The 26,591-nt window shown below is 59.9% G+C and overlaps 2 protein-coding genes across 2 annotated transcripts; both read right to left on the bottom strand.

Annotated features, from left to right (window-relative positions):
- Positions 1 to 476: 476 nt before the first annotated feature.
- Positions 477 to 10,403, bottom strand: USP19 (ubiquitin specific peptidase 19; the record flags this gene model as incomplete). The annotated part of the gene is made up of 26 exons (XM_080696659.1): positions 477 to 593; positions 2,111 to 2,289; positions 2,369 to 2,529; positions 2,632 to 2,784; positions 2,862 to 3,078; positions 3,159 to 3,269; positions 3,388 to 3,701; positions 3,801 to 3,938; positions 4,144 to 4,262; positions 4,346 to 4,486; positions 5,148 to 5,249; positions 5,332 to 5,442; positions 6,896 to 7,006; positions 7,085 to 7,243; positions 7,351 to 7,484; positions 7,567 to 7,762; positions 7,843 to 8,063; positions 8,166 to 8,281; positions 8,393 to 8,464; positions 8,572 to 8,728; positions 8,832 to 9,048; positions 9,161 to 9,463; positions 9,537 to 9,670; positions 9,756 to 9,884; positions 10,010 to 10,048; positions 10,280 to 10,403. 26 exons carry the CDS (start codon positions 10,401 to 10,403, stop codon positions 477 to 479), a joined length of 3,975 nt encoding a protein of 1,324 aa, XP_080552785.1.
- A 1,848-nt stretch (positions 10,404 to 12,251) lies between these two features.
- Positions 12,252 to 26,059, bottom strand: LAMB2 (laminin subunit beta 2; the record flags this gene model as incomplete). The annotated part of the gene is made up of 32 exons (XM_080696247.1): positions 12,252 to 12,388; positions 12,469 to 12,628; positions 12,725 to 12,901; positions 12,983 to 13,124; positions 13,195 to 13,402; positions 13,703 to 14,051; positions 14,132 to 14,373; positions 14,447 to 14,631; positions 14,717 to 15,089; positions 15,170 to 15,266; positions 15,364 to 15,581; positions 15,667 to 15,891; positions 15,966 to 16,129; positions 16,216 to 16,447; positions 16,612 to 16,755; positions 16,825 to 17,017; positions 17,145 to 17,277; positions 22,052 to 22,179; positions 22,256 to 22,414; positions 22,508 to 22,640; positions 22,725 to 22,804; positions 23,071 to 23,183; positions 23,283 to 23,462; positions 23,641 to 23,829; positions 24,049 to 24,169; positions 24,249 to 24,451; positions 24,683 to 24,746; positions 24,826 to 25,014; positions 25,326 to 25,399; positions 25,472 to 25,607; positions 25,688 to 25,860; positions 25,975 to 26,059. 32 exons carry the CDS (start codon positions 26,057 to 26,059, stop codon positions 12,252 to 12,254), a joined length of 5,406 nt encoding a protein of 1,801 aa, XP_080552373.1.
- Positions 26,060 to 26,591: the final 532 nt, after the last annotated feature.

The following is a 26,591-nucleotide window of genomic DNA, read 5'->3' as shown; positions in this document are numbered from 1 at the left end:
CCAACGGGAGCATGTTCAGGGTCTCTAACACACACACGCACACACACACACACACACACGCGCGCACACCCCAGATGACAGGAGGGGTGGTCGCCACAGCAGGGGGTGGAGCACAGTCACTAAGTCTGCTTATTTATTATTTATTTTTAAAATATATTTAAACAGCAGCAATCACTTTCAAAATGCAAAAAAAATTACAATTTTTAGAATAAAATGATAACGTTTATAATGCGGGTCAGGAAGAATCGAAGGTACAACTGAGAACCCGACTGCGCAGCTGGGGCAGCTGGAGAGACCAAGGCCACTGGCCAGGGGCCAGGCGGACAAGAGCTCACACCCTGCGAGGTCCCCACCCCAGCCCGCGCCCAGCTCTCCACGATGGAGCAGTGTCCTCTGGGTCAGAGAAGGAGAAGCAGCAAAGAGGTGGCCCTCTTTAGGGGATCCCCACACCCGTCCTCCCGTCAGCCAGGGACCTGCTAATCGACCTCCTCCATGTTGCTGTAGGTAGGGGCTGGGCGGTCCACAGGGGGGGCGAAGCGTTCGGGGGCTGTCCGCGTGGGGGCCACCTCGGGGGCCTGGTCAGGGCCTAGTCCCTGCAACAGAATACGAGGACAGGGGTTGGGGGCTGCCCAGCATACTGCCTGGCATCCCGGGGGTGCTGGCTCAGAGCCCTGGCACCCAAGGGAGGGCCCCAAGGCAGGCGCAGACAGCAGCGGCGTTGAGACAGAGAGACGAGATCGGGCCTGAATAGTCTAGCTTTATTAACACTTGAAATACAGGAAGTAGCTTGGGCAGGGCCAAGCCCCAGGCTGAGGGTCAGAGTAGTAGGAGGAAGGGACAGACAGCTGATGGACACCCACCCTCAGGTGCTCTGGCCTGCAGGGGCGAGTCCCCCCGGCCCTCCACGTGTGGGCACTGAGGCTCAAAGCCCAGAGTCATTCCCAGCACAGAGGAGGCGTGGCCAGGGGCAGGCAGCGGCCAGCTCCCAACAGCGCCTGCGGGCGAGCTCATCTCCAGTGACTCTGGGACACCAGAGGATAGAACACGTTGAGCACCAAGGCCACCAAAGCTGCCACAGTGCCCAGCACAAAGTACCGGAGGCAGCCCTCGTCTGGTGTGGAAGTGCCACGTGGTGGGGGGCCCACCCAATCTTGGGGCCCCCAGGGACCCAGAGGCCCAGGCGCCTCGGGCACCAGCTCCTCCTCGGCCTCCAGCTCCTGCCAAATCCGGGAAGCCTACGGTATGTGGAAACGGCCATCAGCACCCAGAGGTGGGAAGGACTCAGTGTCCCTGAGAGCCCTGGACATGACAGTCCTGCCCAGGGCGATCAAACAGCAGTGGCAGGTCTCAGGCTGTCCAGATGGAGACCATCAGGGCAGGAGAACCTTCACACCCTTCGGCCTCCGGAAGACAGCTTGCCAGTCTACACGGAGGCTTTTACGGAGATGGGTGGGTGGTGGGAGAGTTACCTGGTCAATTTTGCCACCAGCCCTCCCTCTCACAGAGGAAACTGTCTCCTGGGGGACAGGCCTGCCAACCCCAGGGCAATCTACTGGGGTCCCAGGTGTCTCGATCCTGACCACTATCTTTTGAGCTGACAAGAGGGCTAAGAGGAGGAAAGGGGTCAGAGAGGGGCAGCCAGTCCAGAAAAGTAATGTGACCATGCCCCGCGGCACACCATGTCAGCAAGAGACAGAAGACCCTGAAGACTCAGTGGGGATGGCTGCTCGCCTCAAGAGGGCGACAGCCACGGAGGCTGTGGCCAGCCCTGACGGGCCCACCCAAAGTACACACCAGAACACAGCCTCGATGGCGAGTGAGGGTCTACGCTGGCAAGCTGGTGGAGTGAGAGTCGGGAAAGGGCTCTCCCTCTTGTGAAGAGCATCTGCCTGGCCTGCGCCTCTGTGCACTCCAGTGGCAGTGTGTCGATGCACATGCACCTTTGTGAGTGTCCCTAGGGCACCAGGACACCCCAGGCACCGGGGCCTGTGGGTGATCTCTAGGAGTCCCAAGGCTCACAGGGCCTCTGGCTGAAGGAGCAGCTAGCTGCGTCCCTCACACGCCCCCAATCTGACTGGCGCACTGGGCTCTGCGCCTGTCCGAGCCTCACCTGGCTAGCAGCAGCCTCGGCTGCAGGGCCTAGGTCTGGGTGGTGCTCAGAGCGCCCTGCCCTGGGGGGCCTCTCCACAGGAGAGTTTCGCCGGCGGTAGAAGAGCACGTAGGCGTACCGCGTCACCACCTGGCTCTCGTCTACCGTCGTCACCGTGCTGTCATCAAACAGGCGCCAGCCTACGGCAGGGCAGGAAGAGTGTGAATGGGGCCAGCGCCACCACCCAGCACCTGTCCTGCTGGCGGTGCGCGCCCTCACCCACGTCACTGCGCTGGCTGCTGCGGTCGCTGGGCAGGCGCGCGCAGGCCGTGTAGTGGCCACCGATCATGCCGCCATAGTGGTTGATGACGGCGTACAGGTCATAGCTGGGCAGCTGCTCCTCCTTCTGACCGATGCAGAACTTGCTGAGGTCCAGGTTCCTGCAGTCGCAGTCAGGAAAGGGCGAGACAGAGTCAGCAGGTACCCAGGGTGCCCCTCGGCCTCCCTGCTGTGCTGCCCAGTCACCAGGGCCCGTCGCTCACCGAACAGGGAACTCCACCAAGTCATTGATCTTGTCGCGCCAGATGAAGCTGCGGAAGGAGAAGCGCTTGAGCTGCACGATGAGCACGTTCGGGAGCCGCCACAGCAGCAGCTGCTTGGAGGCCTCGCGGTGCTGTTTGCACTGCGGGCAGTACCTGGGGGACAGAGAGGGCTCAGGACCAGCCGGCTTCCCGCCAGCCTGCCCACTGCCGGCCTGAGGCCCTGTCCTCACCAGGCCTCCTCCGGTGCCAGCACCTCCGGCCGCGTGAAGAGGTTGAGGCACTGATCCAGGGTGAAGTGGCCCGCGCGGGCGGCCTCACCGGCAGAGCCCGGGTCCTCGGCACAGTCTAGCTCCCTGGAGGCCACCAACACGAACTCCTGCAGGCGCTCGTTGTTGCGCCAGACCAGAGCCAGGCTGCAGTCGTCGCCCAGCTCCAGCGGGGCCTCCCCTGCAGGTGAGCGGGTGACAGCGCGATGCAAGGACGGAGCGGCCAGCCACCTCCCACGGCGCCACCCGCGGTCCACACACCTCTGTCCTCCAGCCGCTGCTCTCGGCTAGACGCGTCAATCTTGTAGATGAAGAACTGGGGCATGTGGGCATTTATGGCTTCGCTTGGGTGTTGGTATCCAGGCACAGCGGCTAAGAGAGAACACGAGAGTCAGAGCCGCCCTGCCGGGGGGGGGGGGGGGGGTGGAGGGTGCTAAACCAACAGCCCCAGCCTCCCATCTCAGCCTCAGAGCCCATTGCTGGAGCTAACCTTCAGGCCGCGGCACCCTCTCGCCAGCAGGCAAGGAGCTACACTCAGTGGATGCGCCAGCCAGCGTCTCAGGATAAAGCCCACTGGTGCTAGGTGCAGGGCACCGATCAGGGGCTGCCCACACCTGGGGCACACCTGGGTCCCCCTCAGCCACAGGGGTCACCAACTGGAGCTCAGGAGGCTGAGTGGGGTCCCTCTCACTGTCCCCAGCCTCCAGGGAGCTAGCGGACAGCAGTGTGGCGCAGCCAGGGCTCTGGGACTCCAAGGCCATGCGGCCAGGCTGAAAGGGCGGCTGGAACACACTCACAGAGTACCTGGCAACGAGAGCAAGGCAAGGAAGAGTCCCGGGCAGCCCAGCTGGCACGCGGGCTCCTCTCCACACCCCCGTCCTTGTCCACCTGCTGGGCACTTACCGGGCGTAACCCTCTAGCAGCTGAGCAAGACGGGTGTAAGTGAGGCGGGAGGCAGGTACGCTGACCAGGAAGGGGTAGCCAATGTTCTCAGGGCGGCAGAGGCCCTTGTGGTCAGGCCAGTGGGTTTTCTGGCAGAGCCTAGAGGGCGGGAGGAGGCGAGGGCCTGGCTGTCTCTCCCAGGGGCTGGTCTGAGGCCCTGGGAACGAGGTATGCCAGGCCCTGCCCCCAGGGCCTGGAAGCAGGCTGGGTGGAGGGTTTGAAGCACACTGCCTTGGTGTGGCGGGGACGGAGGGCGGCAAGGGGCAGTGGAGAGGAAGGGCGGGAGGGGCCGTGGGGTCCTCACTGGTTGCAGTAGCCCACGCGGTAGCACCGGGTGCAGCGCTTCAGCTTCTCATCCTCCGGCTGCTGCTTCCGCTGGCAGGCTGCACACTTGGAGATGGGGATGCTGGGCACCTGGGGGCGCTAGGGTGGGTTGTCCGGCTCAGCGTGGCCAGGCAGGGTATTTCCCTCCAGGGGCCTGTGCCACCAGGTTGGCCCCTACTCACCTGCTGTACCTCTAGCACCACCACCCGCTCCTTAGCCAGCTCTGGAGAAAGCAGTTCAAAGCAGAGAAGCGTGTCAGAGGGGGACACGGTGTCCAGGGAGTGTGAGGGCAGGAACACCCGATGGAAGCGATTCTTGATGACCTGGGGACAGGGAACACAGAGGTTCCAAGCCCAGCCGCAGAGCAGAAAGGCTGGGCCCTGCCTTGGGGCCATGGGGACGGGGTGCTGTTTCTTGGCACAAAGAGGTACATGCCCGTGTTGGCACCAGCACTGATTCCCGATGGCATAGGCAGAATGCCTGGAAGGCGAGGCTTGGGCAAGGATCAAGCATACCAGCCTCCACACCAATGGCCTCTGCCCACTGTGACCGCCGAGGGCCTACTCAGACCGCAACACGCCATCATGGAGGGCGCAAATGAGGAGCCTCACCCCTCGTTCCCCTGAGACAAGTGGCACTACTAGGCTAAGGTCCAAGGACTTCCAGAGAGGGCTGGCACACAGACCCGAGGCTCTATGCAGAGGACACAAGGGAGGGAAGCACAGAAAACAGGACGCAGCCCTACAGCTGCAGTCCTCACCCCAAGAGGAAAAGGCATCAGGCCCACCCCGGAGACGCGCCAACCCTGAGTGAGGCTGGGATGGCACCTCTGCGTCCCACGCCTGGCCTCAACAGTGCTCCACAGCTGCACACCCGCTGCACTGCGCAGTCACATGCACGTTCCCGTGTGTGCAGATGCCAGCGACGGGACACGTCCACATGGGTGTGTCCGTATAGAAAGAGCCTGGGGAAAGACAGACTTGCCTCTGTCAGACGCAGGTTCTCGGGCTTCACGTGGACGCTCTGAGAGAGGGAATCCAAAACTTCACTTGCACTGGAGTTCTCCTTGCTAACGCTCACCAGGAACTGCGGCGGCGAGGCAGAGCAGAGTCAAAGGGGAGGCAGGCCAGTGCTCCGGGAAGGTCTGGAGAACAGGCCGACTCCTCACCTTGACAGGCTTGCTGTGGGGCTCCCGAGCAAAGTAGAACACAGGGAGAACCTTCTGCTTCTGTGGCAAGGGCACCGGCAGGTAAAGGAACGGATCGAAGGTGATGGAGACCTGTGGATGCAGAGATGGCACCGGGTGACCGTGCGGCAACGAGACACTGTGCCCAGAGACTCATCCAGGTCCTCCGCTGGCTCTGGGGGTCCCGGCAGGTCAACCAGCAGGCTCAGGCTTAACACTCGATGGAGCGGGAGGCCCACTCTCCCTCTGGCACAATCCCCTCTCCGGGCAGCTTAGCCACTTTCCCTGCTTTGCCTTTACTTGCACCCCACACGCCCACAACCCTGCCACACTATACCGTTGCCATGCCTCCCGAGAGCCCAAGCTCCAGTTCCACCTCAGTGAGCAAGCCTGACCTTTTCAGCCCAGAGGAGCCTAGGCCTTCCTGCCAACTTCTTTGCCCATATTTAACCTGGCAGCACCTGGGGATCTCTTAAGTATGTGTGTCTGTGTTTGTTTTGTTTTTTGGGGGAGTCTGGGAATGGAACCCAAGAGCATTCAACCTGCAAGCTACATGCCCTACTCTATTTTATTTTTATTTTTTTGCAGGTCTGGGGATGGAACCCAGGAGCATTTGACCTCCAGCTACACCCCCTACCCCATTTTTTATTCTTTATTTTGAAACAGGGTCTCACTGAGCTGCAGAGGGCCTCACTAAGTAGCTAAGGCTGTCCGCGAACCACAATCCTCTGGTGATCTCAGCCTCCGAATGCTGGGATTACAAGCATGCGCCATCACACCCAGCTTCTAATTTTATTATTATTATTATTATTATTATTATTATTATTATTATTATTATGTGGTATTGAGGGTGGAACCCAGGGGCTTTCTACCTCCGGGCTACACTCCCAGACCTATTTTTACATTTTTATTTGGAAACAGGGTCTCCTAAGCCAGCCCGCGTGGCTGGCTTCGAACCTGCACGATCCTCCTGTCTCTGCCTCCCAAGCGCGGGGATTACAAACAAGCGTGCGCCACCACGCCCGGCTATATTTTATTTGGAAACAGGGTCTCAACTAAGTTGCTGAGAGCCTCACTAAGTAGCTGAGGCTGGCTTCGAACCTGTGCAAGCCTCCTCTCTCAGCCTCCCAAGTGTGAGGATTACATCGTGGCTATTCTTTACTTTGAAACAGAGTTTCACTAAAGTTGCAGAGGGCCTTACTAAGTAGCTGAGGCTGTCTGCAAACCATGATTCTCCAGTCTCAGCCTCCCAAATACTGGGATTATAAGCTTGCATCACCACACATGTGTGTCTGTGTTATGCTGGGGAGTAAAACAGGAGCATCCTGCCTCCAAGTTACACTCACAGTCCTTTTAGTTTCTGTTTTGAAACAGGGTCTCACTAAGTTGCTAAGAGCCTCGCTAAGGCCGGTCTCAAATCTGTGATCCTCCTGTCCAGCCTCCCACCTACTGAGATTACAGGTGTGCACCCAATGCCTCTGAGTTGATTCTGATTTGGCTAGCTGAGTACAACTAGGCAGCCTCTTTCCAGGGAAGCCCATCACACCTTGGCACACACAGGGCACACCAGCTTCGACTTGTACTGGCCCTGAAATAGGTCCACGATGAAAGAGTCGTTTCTCATCTTGTGCCGCTGCCACGCTTCCTCAGCCACCACCTGGGAGGGAAGGCGGTCAGAGCTAAGGCCACGGGACCGGGCTACATGTGCGGCGCCTGCCCGCAGTCCACCCCTGACCTCATCAGGCCGCCCATCCGAGTCAACAGTCTCCGTGTAGGGCTTGTTCTGGATGCGGTTCAGGTCCTCATGCAGCCCGTCCAGCAGAAACGCCATGAACTCCTGGGCGTCATGCTGCGCGTAGCCTGTGAACTGGCTGGCCTTGCTTGCCACAATGGCCTGGGCACAGGGGCGCAGGTATGAGTGGGAAATCGTGGCCCCACTGCGCGCCCGGCCGGTGGCCCTCCCTGCCCTCCCCAGCCACGGCCAAGAGCGGCCCTGATCACCTTCAATTTGGAAGGCTGAAAGGCATGGTGCGTGCCCTTCCACAGGGCCCGGAGCAGCACGGCAAAGCCGATGGCCAGGCGCCCCCCAGTGCCCAGCGGGTTGTTGTAGTTGATCTCAGCCTCAAAGGAGCGGTCTGGGAACAGCAGCCAAGCAGAGGCATGAGGGGTGAAGGCACGCCTTCCTCCCGTGCCCCAGGCTCCTGGCCCTGACCTCACCGTGGAAGAAGTCTCGAAGTTCCCGAGTGTTGGACAGAGACTGAATGACGCTGTTCATGAAGCAGGTGTTGCCTAAATTGACCAGGCCAGTGAAGCCTGGCAGACACACTTTCTTCTCTTCCTCCTCCTCTTCCTCCACGCTGTCTCCGCTCACAGGACTGTGGGGCATCGGGGGCACCATGCACGTGGGCTTGGGCTGTGTGAGCAAAGGGGGTGTGAGAGCAGCCTCGGGCTCTCTAGCCTCCATTCCGGCCCCTCCCAGCCCGGGCTTCTCACCGAGGCCAGGTGGGGCTCTGGCTTTGGGGCTACGTGCTCCAAGGGCGTGTGGGCCACCACACCATCTAGCCCTGCGTCCTCAGGTCGAGCCTTGGGCTTCTCCTTCTCCATAGCTCGGGCTTCCTCTTGGCCTGTTAGGGGGTGGGGGGCACCTCCCGGAGGGGCTGAATCCAGAGGGGTTGGACCTGTCGGCACGGCAACCTTTGCACCACCCACTGCACCTTAAAAAGGGGGAACAAGGGGGCTGGTGGTTAGCAGCATGTGGTGGGGATGGGGGTCCTGGTCATGTAGGGCTGAGCAATGAAGGGAGCTCGTATGCAGACCTCGTGCAGCTGGGGCCTCCAGGCCCCCCCAACGCTGACTCTGCCGTTTCCGGAGGCAAATGTCAATACGAGAGGCCGTGAAACAGAAGGTGCACTGCTCGGGTTCAATCAGGTTCCTGCAGGAAAAAGCTGAGCTCAGAGACTTAGGTCAAGGAGGTGTCTGGCTAGACAGGCCAGGATGGAGCCCAGATGGGAGAGGCCCAGTGTTGGGGCTGGGCACCACCCACCTGAGCTTCACCTGCCAACGGAAGATGGTGTGGGGCCCACAGCCCGGGTGCAGCCTCAGGAAGTTTCCATCTCTGCAGAGGGAGGACAGGGCAGGGCAGGGACAGAAAAGCATGAGAAATGAGGTCCCACATGACGCACACTGCCTGCTCCGCTGCAACCCGCCCGCCCACACGCCCACCTGGTCTGGAAGATGAGCGTAAAGTCCTGCTCACGGAACAGCACTCGGGAGGCGTCCCTGCCGATCTCCTTCACGTACACGTGCACCACCACTGAATCCGGCCCCTTCTCGTACGAGTCATTCTTGACAAACGCCAGGTTCACCATGGACTCGGGCTCTACGTAGAGACCATGGCTCAGCGTCACCCGCGATGGGTTCCAGCCTGTTGCTAGTCCACTGCCCTCTGGCCTTCCAGCCCCCCACCCCAGCCCCACCTTTACCATCCACCAAGGTGGAAGCATTAGCTGCCACTGTCATTTCCTCTTTGACACGGTCCTCTCTCCCAGGGTCTCTGCTCCGAGCCATGGCTGGGGAGACTGGGTCATTCCTGGGGGACACTGCCTTCTCCCCTGCCAAAAGGGCTAAATTCTTGTCTGAGCTCAGAAGGCAGGGTTGCGGGCTCAACGGTGGTACACAGAGCTGCTCCTCAGCCTTGACCTACTCGTGGCAAGATTATGAACTGATCAGTCCTGGGTCCTGCTGGACCCCACTCCAATCCACAGCCCTTTCTCCCCATCTCCTAATAGCCAAACAAGCACCTCAGTCTCACCTGGGGGGCCAGATCAGCCAGGAAGGATGGGGCATCGCCCTGGGGTCCAGGGCCATCCCTGGACCCTTCCCCCTCTGGCCCTCTGCGGAGATGCACAGCCCTCTTGGCGCTGGGCCCTGCCTGGGCCCCGGGGCCAGCCCCTGAGCCTACCTCACCACGGCCCTGGGCCCGCTTCTGGTTTCGGGCCTCCTGCTTAGCCCGGCGGGGCTCAGGGCCTGGCTCCAGGGCAATGGGAGACAGCTCCTGCCCATTCTCCTGGCACCGCAGCCCTGGTGCCAGCTCCTGGGTCCCTAGAGGCTTCTTCTGTCAAAAATACAACAGTCAGATGCTACCTACTACACTGGGTATCCCCGCCCTACCCTGTACCGGAACTCACCAGGAGAGAGGGCCATGTAAGAAGTGGCACCTTCTTGGGCAGTGCCAACTGTAGGAGGCCACCCTTGCGGGCCTGTACTTTGGCGCAAGAACTTTCTATGTCGGCGTAGAAGACGCCACCCCACTGCTGACCACCTTAAGACAAAACAGCAGCAGTGAGCGTGGGGGGACGTCAGAGAACTCAAATGCTGCCATGGCCATGCCGGATGGACAGACATACCTGGAAGCCGCACCACGCAGTCCGTGTCTGTGAAAGCGGCGTCCACCTCCTCCAGCCGCACAGGGCCCGTTCCCATGCGCAGCTTGACAATCACCTCGTCTGCGCTCTGCCTCCAATCGAGCAACAATTCTGTCGGAAGAGTGGCCAGGAGATCATAGGGACCCCCGGCTGCTGGTGGGGAAAAGCAGGTGACAGGGAGCCAGCCTCAGCGGAAGGCCCCACCACCCACGCTCAAAGTCCCACTCGTTACTCACCCTCTTTAGTCTGCTCTTCTCGAGGAGTGGGCACTGACCCTGACAGCAAAGAATAAGAAGGCAGTGATGGTAGGTTAGTTGGACCCCACTGCCCCAAACCAACACCAACCTCTGGACCGAAGCTGAGACTCTACCCAGCCTGGCATGGGGCCTTCTCAGCATCAGGCTAAGACAAAGAGCAGGGAAACAGTGGCCTCCCAACCCCCACCTGTATGCCCAGTGAGAGGGAAGGAAGCAGAGGCCACGGGCACTGGGGAATGCCCTTCCCACCTCGCCTAGGATCTGCATCTTTGCTTTCCTGATTGGCTCGGTCCTTCTGCTTCTTCTTACTAATGGACTCCTCCAGTCCTGGTGGCCCTCTCCTTGGGCCTGTGGCACTCGCCCCACCAGACATCTTGAGCCGCTTGGTTGACAGCCAGAGTGCCCCGGGGTCGGCAACAGCGTCTGGGTCAGGGCTGCGGCGCTTTCTTCCCGGCCCAGCTATCTTGGCAATTCTTTATGGCCAAATTCTCCAGCAAGGAACTAGACAACCTAGTGAGAAGGGGCCGATGATCACTGCCAAGGCCCAACTACTTGCCCCCTGGCTACAGCCAGGTCTTGACAACCCAGGCCGATCCTGACCCCACAGGACAGTATCTCCTCGCCACCTAGATCCTCGTGGGCTGCTCTCAAGAGGGAATAAACGGCGTGTGCCATGCTGCAGCAGTCACTCTGGTCTAGCCTCCGAGACACCTACCACTGCGGGCCCACAAAGCTGGAAGCCTCACTGAGAGGGCACCGGGTCAAGGCAGTCGTGGCCTGGGCCAGAATCCTGCTCTGGACAGGAGCTATGGCTCCAGCCCACCGGGCTGGCGCTCTAAGCTGGTGCTCCTTTCCCTTCACTCTCACTGCTGCTTAGTCACCAGCAGCAAAGGTGGAGGAGGAAGGCAGGAAAGGCGGAGACCAGCAGCAGCAGGAGAGCCAGGCTGCGTGGCGGAAAGGCCACCCAGCCCAGGTGCTGCCACTGCCCAGAAGAGGGGCTGCCTCCCGTAGCTCCCCCCTTTGCTGTGAGCCTGCGCCTATGTCCTACTTGGTCTTTGTTTCTCCACCCCAAGAGGAGACCCTCTCCCCAGCTGCGAAGACATGACAAGCATCCAGCTGGGACACAGAACAGCCATCCTCACCATGGTCCCCAGGTCTGAGCCGCAGAGATTTCCTACCTAGTTTCCCCCAGACCTGTCAGTGGATTCTGGGCTATTTCTCCATCCAAAACGAAGTTTTCAAAGCCGGATAATGAGATAAAAATGGGGAAGAAGATGGGTCCTGAGTCCCCGGCAGCCTCAGGCCAGCCTGAGCAGGCAGCAGGACAGATAACGACTAGTCTATGTTCCTCCGGGGAAGGGGCAAGGGGCTGAAGGTGGGTTAGATATGGCTGTGGTGGACTGGATCTTTAACGACGGCAAGTCCAGAGTAGCGCGGCGAGCACGGGCCGCCGCCTCCTCACACCCGTGCCCCAGTCGCAGGTGGCGTCCCTCCCCCATGCTCGGGGGCCGCCGAGGCGGGAAGGGGCTGTGCAGAGAGCCGGGCCGGCCTCCTAAGGCTGCGCTGTCACTGGTCAGAGACCTGCCCCAGCCGGCTGCGCCCCAGCCTCAGCCCCAACCTCCAAAGCCCCGGCCGCCTCCGCCTCCTCCAGGACGCCGCCTCGCCGCCGCTAATCCTCTTTGAGGAGCTAGGCCGGCCGCGGACGAGCGTAACGGCTCTGCCGGCGTCGGGGCCGGGCCGCCGCGGGGCTCGAGGTGCCGAGGCCGGCGCAGCCCGTGACCTTGACCGGCGGCCCGGCCCGCGCAGCGGCCTCCCCGCCGCGCCGGGCGGCCAGGCCGGCCCGCCGCACTCACCGAGCGAGGCCGCCGCCGCCAGCCCTCTCCGGGCCCTGGCAACCCGCTCTCGATTCCGGTTCCGGCGTCGGGCCGGTTCCGGTTCCGGCGCGCCCCTCCCCCGCCCCGGCGCCGCCGCCGCCGCCGCCGCCTCGGCCGCTTGTTTTGTTTCGACTTGAGATGCGGCCGCGGGGCGGCGCCGCCGTGACGCACTTCCGGCGACGCGGGGCGGGGCCGGCGCAGGCGCCCTCTCTCCCGCCGCCCGCCCCCAATCAGAGTCCAGACTGCACAGTGGGATGCTCGCGGGTTTATTAGCCCTGCCAGCGCGAGGGCGCTGAAATGGGCGAGGCGTGCGGAGCAGGCGGGGGCCGGGCTAGGCTCCAGGCAGGTCACTGGCAGGTGTTGTAGATCTGGACCTGCAGGTTGATGGCTTGAAGCACGCTGCGCATTCTGGCCTCCAGCCCATCCAGCTGGGCCGCCTTGCCCTCCAGGGCGCGCTCGTTCTCTTCATAGGTGCCCTCCAGTTCTAGAAGGAACAGGAATAGGCTGAGGGGCCTTCGTCCCATGGCCCCACCTCTTCTGGCTCCTACCTGCCACACTCCTTACCCTGGAGCCGCTGCAGCTTGTCCTGAGCGGCCTGCAACAGGCCCCGAGCCTCATCCCGGAGTTGCTCTGCCCTCGCCTGCGCAGCCAGCACACCCTGGGCCTTGCGCTCAGCCAGGGCCCTCACTGTTTGGTACTGATCGCCCACTGGGCCCTGTAGCAGCTGCAGATGTAAAGGTCAGAGTTGGTGTGTGAGCCCAGTGGCGGCCCCACCACCACCCCTGCCACCTCCAGGCGTCTCTGTGCACACTCAACACACCTGCTCGGCCTCCCGGGCACGGCTCTGGGCACTGCCTGCTGTTTCTTCAGCTGTGGAGGCTGCCAGGCTATTTCCTGCCCGTTTCAGTTTGAGAGCCTCCAGGAGAGCGTCCAGCTGCCCAGCTCGTTGGCCTGCAGAGCTCAGGGCCTGCTCTGCTCCTGCCATTCTCTCTTGTACCTGCCGTGGGTGGCCCAGCGTTAAACATATCTATGGTGCCTGCCCGTAACCTGGCCCCACTGATGTCCTAGGGAGCCACACCTGGTGCAAGGTCTGCTCCGTGTCCCGTGTGTCGACCACTGCTCCCTGGATGGCACCCTGGGCGGCACCCTGTGCCCGCTGGGCCTCTTCCAGAGCAGCCTGTACTGTCTCTGCCTTCTGTTTCTCACCCTCAGCCCGATCCCTGGGGGAGAGGGGAGAATCAGCGGCTGCACGTGTAAGGCCGAGGGGCCGGGAGAGGGTTGGGGTCAGACCTTGCCCGCCGTGCGTCCCGCAGCAGCTGCTCAGCTCGACGCACATCCCCCACAGTACGTGCCAGGATCGTGTCCACATCCGCCAGGCTTCGGACCCGCTCCGCGATTTCACCTGCCAGCTGCTGGATCTGGCCGGGTGAAGCTGGGATGGAGAGTTCTAGCACTCGTGTGGCCACTGTCTCAATGCTGTCGGGATCAGCGCCCTCCTCTACGGGGACAGAGGTGAGCACTTAAGGACAGAGTCTCCAGCGCGAACAGAGGGACATAATCTTGGGGGTGAGCTATGGGCAAGGAGTTTGCTAATAAGCTTAAGGATGTACCATAGGGACTATAGAAAGGGTACAGACCTAGAGATATAGACTGGGGCACCAGAGGTGGGCAAGGCCTCAAGGGCCAGACGGGCCATAAACACAGAGCTAGTGCAGGCTCTGAGACCTAAGTATGACCCTAGAGCGACACTCAGACACGGGGGAAACAACCACATGGCCCGGGCCACGGGGAGGCTCACGGCTGAGGAAGTCCTTCACGCTCTGGATAAGTTCTCGAAGCTCCTGATTGGCCTGCTCCACCTGGCCCCTGGAAGCATTAGCCTTGTCCAGGGCCGCCTGGGCCCGCTGCTGTGCCTCTCCCGCCTGCCGACGCGTTTCCGCCACGCGGCTGAGGATGCTGCCACCTCCTACCAGCGCTCGCTGCAGCTCTGCCTGCGTGTGCCGGGCCCGGCCCAGTGCAAGGTCGGCTGTGGCCGCAGCCCCGCTGCAGCCGAGGCCCCCACATCGGGGCTGCCCATCCTCATCCTGACAGCCGGCACCCCCGCAAGGGCTGGTGGCACAGGGTGCGTCCCCCGGGGCCCCACACACCTGCCGGGCATAGAAGAAGTCAGCGCTCTGTGGAGAAGAACATCCACACCCATCCGTCCCACCCCAGCCTTGCACCTCACCAGTTCGTTTATGCCCGTCAGGCTCAGGGTACCGGTCTGTTCAGAGAGCTTGCCCAGGGCCTGCTGGTTGGCTAGGTGTTTTCGGTTGAAGTTTTCCCTCTGGGCAGCCATCAGCACTTCTGTCCGATGCCTGGTATCTGCGGAGGTGCTCACAGGGCTGGGCACTATCAGGGCTGAGGCATTAGCGCGACGTTCTGCCTCTAAAGACTGGCTGTGGGCATGGCGGATGCTGTCATAGGCACCTAAGTTGGGGCAGAGGCAGGCAGTCAGCTGAAGACGACCTATGTCCACCTGCCTAGTTGGCTAGTAACTCACCCAGGAAATTTGAATGCTTGAGCAGGTCCAGGTGCTGGTCAAGCTGCCGCAGTGTAAGGTTAAGTGCAAGTCCATCCCGCTCCAGGCCGCTGAGCGCGTGGTTGGCATTGAAGTTCTCGTCCTGCACATCTGTCAGCTGGGCCTCCAGCTGAGTCAGGCGCTCGGTGGCATCCCCAATGTCACGCCTGCGCCAGTGGGGGCATGGTTAGACAGGCTTTGCCCTGCTGCGCCTCCGCCCATCCCATGAGGTAGGCCGTGGCCCCTCCGCACCGCAGCTCCTCGGTGGCCTCCACCAGCTGCGCAGTGGAGGCCGCTGAGGCGTTGCGGGAACCCACGATGGCCTGCACCATGCCCAGCTTCTCCTGCATATCCCGGAAGTTGTCCTCAAAGGCACCCAGCACTCCCGTCTGCTGCAGCTCCCGTGTCCATTGCTCCAGGCGCCGTGTACGGGCAGCCAAATCCTGCACCACGCGATCCCAGTCCCCGAAGCACGCGTGGCAGGGGTGGCAGGCAGGAAAGATACCCGAGAAGCCACGGGCACACTGGTCACAGCGCACGCCAGACACGCCTGGGCGGCAGCTGCAGTGCCCCGTAGAACGGTGACACTGAGGTGAGTCTATGCCACGAGGGTCACAGTCACAGGCTGTGGGACAGGGCAGAGCACGTTAGGGCCCGCGGCCCCTGAGAAGTCCATTGCCCACCCCGGCTCCCCAGCTGCCTCACCGCGGCACTGCAGCCCAGGGTCTCCCCAGTGGAGCTCTTGGCACTCCGAGCAAGTCCGCCCACCAAAGCCGGCACGGCAGTGGCACTGCCCCGTGAACTAGGGCGGAGAGAGCAGCCTCAGAGCCTCCGCCGGATGGAGGCTGAGCCTTTCCTGACCCAGCCCCCACCCCAGGGATCTGGAGGAGGGTTCATACCTGATTGCAGGTGGGGCCTCTGGCCCGGCTCGTGTGGCAAGAACAAGGCTGGCAGCCATGGCCACTGGTCAGGTTCCAAAAGTTGGGGGCACAGTGGTCACAGCTAAGGCCTTGGACGTTGGGGAGGCATGGGCACTGCCCGTTGCTTGGGTCACAGTGACACTGGCCAGGGTGTGGGCAGTGCTGGGGATCCGTGCCCAGCAGGTTGCAGGTGCAGCCTGTGGGGCCAACAGGAGCATGACTGTTAAGCGAGCCCAAGCTGCAGACCCCTCCCCAGCCATCCTTTTCTATGGCCAGACTCACGATGGCACCTCTGTCCGGAAGCCTGTCCGTGGAAGCCAGGCTTGCAGTGGGCGCAGCGCGGCCCCTCCGTGTGGTGTAAGCAGCGCAGGCACTGTCCTGTGTGGGGGTCACAGGCACCAGGGTCCATGGGGTCGATGTTCCCGCTGCACTCGCATGGTTGGCACCTGCCACCTGGCCTCGATGGGTCCCCAAAGTGCCCAGGGGCACAAGCTTCACACCGTGGACCTGGGCACAGTCAAGGGCAAGCCATGAGCGTGCAGTCCAGCCGCCTCCCCAGCCCGCCCGGCCCGCCCACTCACCCGTGTAGCCCGGCTGGCAGTGGCACACAATCTGCTGCGAGGACCCATCCCGGTGGCAGGAGGTAGCAAAGTGCCGTTGGCTCCCAGGGCCCTCGGGGCAGGGACAGGGTCGGCACTGGGCACCAAAGGGCAGCCGTGGGTCCCCGTGGAAGCCGGCAATGCATCTGCAGAGGAGTCGAGGAAGAGGCGTGGCATCCCGGTGGCCCTGCCCACAGTGGCCACCGACCTCCTCCCAGCCGCCCCTGCTCACCGTTCACAGTGCTCTCCTCCCGTGTGGTCACGGCAGCCCAGGCAGGCGCCCGTGCGGGTGTCGCATTCGTCCGCATGGCCGTTGCAGACACATGGCTGGCACCTGGGGAACCCCCACTGGCCACGCTGGCAGCGGTCACAACGAAGCCCGAAGGCACCAGCTCGGCAGGGACACTGTCCACTCGCCCCTTCACACAGGCCGCTGAGCGCCCCCTCGGGGCTGCACTGGCAAGCTGGGGGCAGAGCAAGGCCGAGCTGGGGAAGGCCCGAGGGGAGCCTGGGCCGGGTGGACAGGACCCAGAGCTGAGAGTGCGGGTCCAAGGCAGTGTCAGAGGAAGGAGGGAGAGCAGCCACGGGAAGGCGAGAAGGATAGGAGGAAACCAGCGCAGGCGAATACCTTGACAGCCTGCGGGGCCGAAGCCGTAGTAGCCAGCGGCGCAGAGGTGGCAGCGGCGCCCGACCACACCCGGCTTGCACTGGCACTGGCCACCATGAGGGTCGCACTCAGAACTCAGCGAGCCTTGAGGGTCACACTGGCAGGCTGTGGGGAGGGGGCCGGTCAGGATGCGGCCCACCTCTGCCCCCACAAACCCACATCACGGCTACTCACGCAGGGCGCCGTTGTAGATCAGGGCTGACAGGCTGACAAGGAGGGGGGCACAGGCCTCGGAGGGAACAGTCTTGACTGGCACCAGGCCTTCCTCATGACAGCGATAGCGTTCAAAGGTGGCATGGCGCGCCAGAGCAGCAGCATCGCCCCCACTGAACATCGCCAGCGTCAGGACTCGGGGCAGCAGCACCACCTGGAGAGGTACGTGAGGAATCGCGGCTCAGGTAGGGGACCCCGCGGCAGCCCTGCTCCGGCTGCCTCTCCCCACCACCAGCCCTCCGGTAAGCCCTGCCATCGTGGCTGGTGGGGCAAGAGCTCACCGAGTCGATGAGCAGGCTGGGTCCGGAGTCGGGGTGCTCGGGCTGGGCACCTCCGCCTGTTCGAACCAGCTTCAGAAGCACTTTGTAGGCAGCACCCGGCTCCAGGCAGACAGGCCTGGGGAACACCACGTGCCTGGGGGAAAGCAGGTACAGGTTTGGGGGCTACCCTAGGTCCCTGTGTCTACTGTCCTGGGCCCCTTCACACCCCACCAGCAGCAAACAAGCCTGGGGAGAAGCCAAGGCAGAGACCAAGGCCAGCAACTCCTGGGCACCCAACAGAAAACCTGCACAGACGATCCTCTAGAGCCGATGCAGGTGGCATGGTGGTACCTGCCTGCCATCTCAGTACTTAGGAGGCCGAGACAGGAGGGTCACAGGCTCATAACCAGCCTCAGCAACTAAGGCCTTTTGTAACTTTGTAAGACTGTTAAAAAAAATAGGACTGGGTGTAACTCAGAGGTAAAATGCCTCTGGGTTCAATCCCCAGTACCACACACACAAAGAAGGTTCCCCGAAACACGGTTCTTAGGAATCACACACCTGTGTAGACCAGTCTCACTGGAAACACGCGTACAACCTGGCAACCCTAAAGCATCTCCCCAGCATGAGAACTTGCCTTGTGCTCTGACCCAGACCTACAACCTCTGCTCTTCCTCACTGAGACTGTCTCCATGCCTGAAGTCATTCCCATCACCCTGCAACCCAGACGTGGGCTCCTGTGGCCCACTCAAATCCTCTTTCAACCCGAGTCTTCCCTGCCACCACCTCATCTCTGCACTCCTGCCCAGTAAGTTCCTAGAACTGCTGCAGCCACCCATTCTACTCTCCGGCCTTCCACACCAATGGGGCTTCTGCCCATCCTGTGCCAAGGGCATCGGTGACAGCCATGGACACAGTGGCTGCATCTTTGTTCCTATCTGACTCCAGCAGCTGACAGCGTGGCATGAACTCACTGGGCCTCCCACCTCAGACACCCTGTCCTGGCTTCACCTCAGGCCCCTTTCCTTCCTCCTTCTCCTTTTTTTAATTTTTAAAAAATTTGGGGGGCACTTGGGGTTAAACCGAGAGCATTCTACATCTGAACTATACTCCCAACTCTATTTTTATTTTTATTTTTGCAGTACTAGGGGTTGAACCCAGGGGCATTCTACCTCCAAGCTACACCTCCAGCCCTATTTTATTCTTTATTTTGAAACAGGGTCTCACTAAGTTTCAGGGGGGCTCACTAAGTAGTTCAAGGATAATGACAAACTTGTGATCCTCCTGTCTCAGCCTCCCAAGTACTGGGATTATTGGCGTGCGCCACCACACCCAGCTCATTCTTTATTTTGAAGCAGGACTTCACTAAATTGCTGAGGCTGGCAATGAACCTGCAATCCTCCTATCTCAGCACCCAAAGTACAAGCATGTGCCACCACTCCCAGCTCCTATTTTATATTTTATGTTTTATTTATTTATTTTTTTTGTGTGTGTGGTACTGGGGGTGGAACCCAGAGGCTTTCTACCTCTGGGCTATACTCCCAGACCTCTTTTTATATTTTGGAAACAGGGTCTCACTAAGTTGCTGAGAGCCTCACCAAGTAGCCGAGGCTGGCTAAGAACCTGCGCGATCCTCCTGTCCCAGCCTCCCAAGCGCGGGGATTACAAGCGTGCGCCACCACGCCCGGCTTGTATATTATTTTTAAACAGGGTCTCACTAACTTGAGGACTTCCCTAAGTTGCTAAAGCTTGTTCCAAACCTGCAATCCTCCTGTTCAACCTCTCAAGCACTGAGATCACAGGCATGTACTACCATGTCTGGTTCCTTTTCTTTTTCTTTTTTTTTCTTTTTTTTTTTTCAGTACTGAGAATGGAACCCAGGGGCATTCTACCTCCAAGTGACACCCACAGCCCTATATTTTATTCTTTATTTTGAAACAGGGTTTCACTGAGTTGCAAAGGGCCTCACTAAGTAGCTGAGGCTGTCCGTGAACAGTGATCCTCCTGTCTCAGCCTCCCGAATGCTGGGATTACAAGTGTGAGCCACCACACCCAGCTCTATTTTTTTATTTTGAAGCATACCCTCACTAAGTTAGAGGCTGACCTTAAACCTGCAACCCTCCTGTCTCAGCCTCCCATGTACTGAGATTGCAGGGATGGCCACCAAGCCTGCCTTAAAGCCACCTTCTTCTCCTCTTACCTCCCCATGTCTAAGCCATCTACCAGCTCTACTACTAGACCCTCTGGAGCCTTCCCATTTCTCACCATCTCTGCTACACCCCTGTCCAACCGAGTGTTACTTGGCCAACTCAGCAGCGCCGCACGGACCCTCCTGCTTCCACCTTGGCCCCTCTAAGTCTGCTCTCCTCTCAGCAACTCCAGTAATCCTTGTCAAACACAAGTCACATGTCTATAATGGTTATATCCAGGTTCATTTCTAGTCTCTCCACTTCTGTGTATGTACAAATATTTATGGGAGAAAATTGCAAAAAGAGCCAGGCCTGGTGGCGTACACTTGTAATCCCAGCATTTGAGAGGCGGAGACTGGAGGATCACGGTTCGATGACAGCCTCAGCTACTTAGTGAGGCCCTTCGCAACTCAGTGAGACCCTGTTTCAAAATATAAAAAAGCCAGGCCGGGCATGATAGTGCACACTTGTAATCCAGAATTTGGAAGGCTGAAACAGGAGGATCCGAGCTTGCGGACAGCTTCAGCTACTACTTAGTGAGGCCCTTTGCAACTCAGTGAGACCTGTTTTCAAAATAAAGAATAAAAAATAAGGCTGGGGTGTGGCTTGGAGGTAGAATGCCCCATCCCCAGCACCACAAAAAAAAAAATTGCCAGGCGTGGTGGCACACGCTTGTAATCCCTGCTCTTGGGAGGCTGAGAGGAGAATCGCACAGGTTCATAGCCAGCCTCAGCTACTTAGCGAGGCTCTTGGCAACTTAGTGAGACCCTGTATCCAAATAAAATATAAAAAGCCAGGCGTGGTGGCGCACACTTGTAATCCCCGTGCTTGGGAGGCTGAGACAGGAGGATCGCACAGGTTCGAAGCCAGCCTCAGCTACTTAGTGAGGCTCTCGGAACATAGTGAGACCCTGTTTCCAAATAAAGTATAAAAAATAGGGCTGGAAGTATAACCTGGAGGTAGAAAGCCCCTGGGTTCCACCCCCAATACCGAAAAAAAAATATATATATATGTATATATATATATGTGTATATATATATATGTATATATATGTGTGTGTATATATATATATGTATATATATATGTGTGTGTAATGTATATATATATGTATATATAGGTATATATATGTATATATATACATATATATGTGTGTGTATATATATGTGTGTGTATATATATATACATATGTATATGTATATATATGTATATACATATACATATATATATATACATATATATATATACACATATATATATATATGTCTGGGAATATAGCTCGGAGGTAGAAAGCCTCTGGGTTCCACCCCTAGTACCACCAAAAAAAAAAATGTTTTTTAATTAAAAAAAAATAAAGCCTGGCTTGGTGTCTCAAGCTTATAACCTCAGCATTTGGGAGGCTGAGACAGGAGGATCCCAGTTCACGGACAGCCTTAGCTACTTAGTGAGGCCCTGCAACTCAGTGAGACCCTGTTTCAAAAATAAAGAATAGAGCCAGGCGTGATGGTGCACACTTATAATCCCAGCACTTGGGAGGCTGAGACAGGAGGATTGCACAGGTTCGAGGCCAGCCTCAGCTACTGAGTGAGGCTCTCAGCAACTTAGTGAGACCCTGTTTCCAAATAAAGTATAAAATACGTCTGGGAGTATAGCCCGGAGGTAGAAAAGCCCCTGAGTTCTACCCCCAGTACCACCAAAAAAATAAAATAAAGAATAAATAAAGAATGGGACCGGGGGTATAGCTCAGAGATAGAATGCCCCTGGGTTCTATCCCTAGTAACACACACAAAAAAAAAAAAAAAAATGCAAAAGATAGTCAGGTTTGGGGGTGTACTCCTGTGATAGGGGAGGCTGAGAGAGTAAGATTACAGGTTTGAGGATAGCTTCAATAACTTAGATCCTGTTTCAAAATAAAAAATTAAGAGACTGGAGAGCCACTAAGGTGTGGTGGTGCACACTTGTAATCCCAGCATTTGGGAGGTTGAGACAGGAGGATCCCAGTTCTCAGACAGCCTCAGCTACTTAGTGAGGCCCTTTGCAACTCAGTGAGACCTTGTTTCAAAATAAAGAATAAAATATAAGGCTGGGGTGTAGCTCAGAGGTAGAATGCCCCTGGGTCCCATCCCCAGTACTGCAAAAAATAAAAAATAATAATAAAAAATAAAAAGGGCCAGGGGTGTGTGGCTCCAAGGTAAAATGCCCCTAGGTTCAATCCCCAATACCACCACTACCACAACAAAAATGGCTGAGGGTATAGCTCTGAGTTAGAACACCCCTGGGTTCAATCCCCAGGACCACTAAAAATAAATAAAATGCGATGCAAAACGAAGACTGGTGTGTGGCTTAGTGGTCGAACTTGTGTAGCACATCATATGGCCTTGGGTCAATCCCAAAACCAAAAAAAAAAAAAAAAGAAAACCAATGAGAGGATGCGCGAGGTAAATGCCACGCACAGCGTGACCAACGTTACGCAGACACGATATGTCCCCGCCCAGGGCGCTGTGAAGCCATGGCCCCCACCGCGGGCCGCCCCAGTGACGCGGCGGGTCTCCTGCTGGCTCTGCCTCGGGCTCTGGATGTTAGGTCTGTCTACTTCCTTCTGTGCCATGTCTGATGGTGCCTGGTAAATGGCGCCGGGAGGAGGCATTTGAAGGGCAGATGCGCGTGCCCTTCCAGGTGCCCTGCAGGAAGCTTAGGCAGCCCCACGATGCCCCCACGGCGGTACTACACCAGTGCCCTCACCTGGTGTCCGGCCGCAGAGTCCCTTGGATACGGTCATCCTTGGGCAGCACGTGCCCGCACGGACTGTGGGCAGCCACGGGCCCCGGGCGCTGCACAGTCAGTTCCATCTCTGCCCACTGCTCAGGGACCTGGGGAAAGGGCATAGTGAAGGAGGTGCTCCCACGCTGGAGCTTCAGCTCTGGGTCGGCGGCCACAGGCACTGACCCGGGGCTCCAGGCGCAGCAGCAGGTCATAGTCCATGGCCTTCGGCAAAGAGGTCACGGAGAACTCCAGCTCCTGACCTTCCCGCAGCCTTGCGAACCCCGGGCCAGTCCAGGACGGGGTCTGCTGCATGCTCCTCAGGCGCTCCACCACTTCCAGTCCCTGGGAGGAACACAGCCGGGACGGCGGCTCTGATGAGCACCCTCGGACGCCAGCCACAGCCTGGCCATTCCACTTGCCCCCGCAGCACCCCACCTGCCCGCGGGCATCCTCAGCTTCCCAGGTCAGGTGGTCCAGGAAGGGCCGGAAGTAGCCAGGCCGCACTTGCTCGCACCGTCGCCCGATCATGTGTTGGCGGCAGCGGCACTGACCTGTGGCCTGGTCGCACCTGAGAGGTCCGTGGTCACTCAAGAAGGTCGCCCTCCTTTGCCCAGCAGCTCCCCGGCCCTCCCAGGCCCTTTACGGTACTCACTGAGGGTCCACAGCGCCACCCACGTCACAGTCACAGGGCCGGCAGCCCAGCAGGTCGTGGCTCAGGCCCCAGTGGCCGGGCTGGGAGGAGAGAGCTTCTAGAGACGGGAAACAGATCCCTCCCCGCCGCAGGGCGTCCGGCCACCTCCCTCAGGCTTCACCACCCCTTGGTGAACACAGGGCCCCTAGACCACTGGCCCACATCCTTGGCCTCCTAAACCGGAGACTCTCAACAAGGTCTGGCCCCCACGCTGTCTGCACCTACCACCGGGACCCAGACACTGCCCCCAGCCATGTGCTCTGAGGACAGGCCAGGGACCCTACGACCCAGCTCCCTACAGTCATACCAGGCAGCGGTCACAGGCAGGTCCGGTCACCAGACGCTTGCAGAAACAGGTTCCACTGTTGGAGTCGCAAGGGGTGCCCCCCGGTACCGTGCCCTGTGCATCACACTGGCAACCTGCAGGGGAGGTGGCCCATCAGCTCACAGGCTCAGCTGAGCCAGGAAGAAGAGCCAGGGGTAAAGGCGAGCCCTGGAGTCAGGGCAGGAGGCACATACGCTGGCAGCCTAGAGGGTCACTGGCACTGAGCCCAAAGAAACCATCACGGCACTGTTGGCAGCGAGTGCCCACCACGTTCTCTTTGCAGCGACACTGGCCTGAGACCAGCCCCAGGGCAGGGTCATCATGGGAATCACAGCGACCGCCATCTTGAGAACCCAGCGGGTCACAATCACAAGCTGAGGGCAAAAAGAGGTCCAAGTCACTCTAACCCAGTGAGCCCGACTCCCGCCCGCTGTCCTCTCCCAGGCCCCACCCAGCTAGACCCCTGGTTTGCTTCTATCTCCACCCACCCCAATTCCCTCCCCCCTAGGCTTGGCAGCCTGGCCTCCCTCCCCAGCCCAGTCCCGGCCTCACGGCGGCATGCGGCAGGGTCCCGCAGGTCCTTCCTGGGGTCGCGGTAGAAGAAGGGGAGGCAGAGCTCACAGTGGCGCCCCACTGTGTGGTGCTGGCAGGAGTCACACACGCCTCCACTCACATTCCCTGAGGCCAGGTACACCGCCATGTCGAAGTGGCAGCTATGGGCGTGTCCGTTGCACTCACACTCTGGAGGAGGAGGAGAGCCACCTGAGGAGGTCCTAACAGAGGAGGCCCGGGCCTGGGCCGGCTTACGTGGTGCCTCAGGCCAGGACTGCTGGGTAACAGCCTAAGGACTCCAAGGCCTCAATATCATTCTGGACCAGGACACAGGGCAGGCTGAGGAGGCCGCCAGCAACACTGCAGCTGGGATACCCTGTTCTCCTGCAGACTTCCGGGGCTACTCACTCCTACAGGCGTGACTGTGGCCATCCTCAGCCGGACGCCAGGGCAGGTCATGATAGAAGTCCTGACACTGCTCACAGTTGAGGCCACGAGTGTTGTGTTTGCAGATACAGGCCCCATGCACCTACGAGAGCAGCAGGCGGTCAGCACAGCCAGCCAGGCCTGTGCCTCCCCAACCCTGTCCCAGCCATCTGGGCCCCTACCATGCCCTCAGCATGGGCCGGGGCCCCTGGCGCCGGGGCACACTGCGAGGCGTGTCCATAGCAGAAGCAGTTGCCACGCACAACCAGCTCATAGAGGGCGTAATAGTACTTCTCTCGGATCTCTCGCCGGGGGTCCAGCAGGTTGTCTCCCAGCGTGTGGAGCCGAGTCAGGTTCACCCGGAGGTTGGTGATCTTCAATAGATCTGAGTGGGGGAGGTGAGGATTGGGACCCTCTGGCCAGGCTACCCACGCTGCCCCACTGCGACCCCGGGGCTGCAGCAGTCAAGGTCACCTTGGGAGACCTCCTGTCTACTGAGCTAAACTGGGCTTGGCACCTGCCCTCGGAAGCACCCAAAATAGTTACCGAGGCCCCAAATAGTCCCCAGCCAGACACTGGGTCGGTGCCAGGCTCAAAGAGGGGGTGGAGTACTCACTCTGGATCCGGGAGCTGTAGGGGTCTGGGATAGGGATGGCAGGATCCAAGACCCGATAGATGACCTGCAGAGGCATCCACAGGAACATTGGACCCTGCCTCGGCTGACGCCCCTTCCCCTCCCCGCCCAGATCAAGTTCTTACCTCCCCTTCTGTGGAAGGCTCGATTTCTGAGTAGCGGGACTCGCAGACTACATCGTCCCAGCGCCTCGGAGGGGCTAGCGGGACTCCTGGGAAGTCAGCACCACAATCATAGGAGAAATACCGGTACACGTGCCAGGTGCGGCCAAAATCTGCCGAGCGCTCCACCAGCATAGCAGCAGGGCGAAATGTCTAGGCAGTGGGCACGGCTGGTTAGAAGGACCAGAGCCTCGCCCAGGCTACAGAGACCCCTGCTCAGCCTGGGGTGGCCCTCACGCAGCTCACAGGCAGGCAGAGCGACCCACCCTAGCCAAGCATTGACAGGGGGAAGGAGGGGAGGAGCCACCTCTAATGGGGAGACTCAGGGGCCGCTGGATGGGGGACAGTGCCAAGCCTGGAGGTGGTGGAGCAGGCCACAGCAGTGCGGGGAGGCTAGGCTGAGGATGGGGCTCCGTCCAGGGCACTGGGGAGCCCAGCAGGGTGACTGAGGCAGACATGTGTACCTTGAAGGTCATAATGAGGTGTGTGAAATGGAACTCAGCCTCCAGGTCCAGCTGGATGGTGACCTCGGAAATACCTGGGGCAGGAGTGGGAGGTCAGAGACACGGGTTCCGGGTGGGCAGCCCAGCTGGCTCCACCAGGGCCTCACCGTTCTCTGACTGCCACCAGGCCGCCCGGCGCTGCGGAGCGAAGCTGGTGATGACGTTCTGGATGCGATGGCTGTGCGGGTTGTCCCGAGCAGAGTAGGGGCGCCGGGAGTCACACAGGAAGCATTTCTTCTCATCCTGGGCCGCGTGGGGGTGGCGGGTCAGTCCCTCAGCCGGTGCCATCCCGACCCAGCCTCCCAGCCATCCCGTCCTGTCACCTGCAGGTGGCTGACGATGCAGTAGGGCTGGGGGCCATGCAGGCCACAAGTGGACGAGGCAGTCAGTCTGTCCGCTCGGCCCACCAACAGGTCACCTGTGGCTGGGTAGCAGCTTCCCCTCGAACAGCCGGGCATGTCCTGGGCTAGGTCCTGGGCCAGTGTGGTGGCCAGCACTGGGGATGGAGGGTCAGCCCATTCTGCTGTGCTTCCATGGGAGACCCACCCCGGCTGCTCCAGAGGCGGCCGCCCCAGGGCCTCCCATTACTCCCCGCAACCCGGGCCCTCACCGCTCAGCAGCAGGCCCAGTGGAAGCTCCCGGGGCGCAGGCAGCCCGTGCCGGCCCCTCCCTCGTCCCGCCGCGGCCCTCTCCATCCTGAAGAGGAGGGGAAAGGGGCGGGGAAGGGGAGATGAGGGGTCTGGTGCCGGAGCCCACCTCTGCCCCGTGGGGTACCCTACTGACCCTGCCCGCGAGGGTCTTTGGCGGGTTCTCCACCAGGCCCTCTGTCAGCCCCGGGGTCTGTCCAGCGGTCCTTCCACCGGCCCTGGAGTCTGGCGACTTTGAGCAAAGTTGGGAAGCGCAGCAGGAAGGAAAACATGGAGCGGATTCTGGGCAGGAGCACACCCCAGCACCGAGGCCCTCCCCCTCCCCCGCCTCCAGAAAAACCCTCACACCAGGAAGCCGACTCTGGCCACCTCTCACAAAAATCTTTTTTGTTTTTTGTACATTCTACCACTGAGCTCCACCTCCTGCTCCGTTTCATTTACTTATTTTTATTTTCAACAGAGGTTCTCACTAAGTTGCTGAACCTGGCCTTGCACTGGGATCACAGGTGAGACCACAATAGTCCTTGTTGGCCCCTAAGCCCAAACCCGTGAAGAACCCCTGGAAAGCAGGCGGCCGGGC

This window comes from Muscardinus avellanarius (assembly GCF_963383645.1).
Source record: "Muscardinus avellanarius genome assembly, chromosome: 5".
Lineage (NCBI taxonomy): Eukaryota > Metazoa > Chordata > Mammalia > Rodentia > Gliridae > Muscardinus > Muscardinus avellanarius.
The sequence above is the reverse complement of the archived record's forward strand: the minus strand, read 5'-3'. Positions and strand labels throughout refer to the sequence as shown.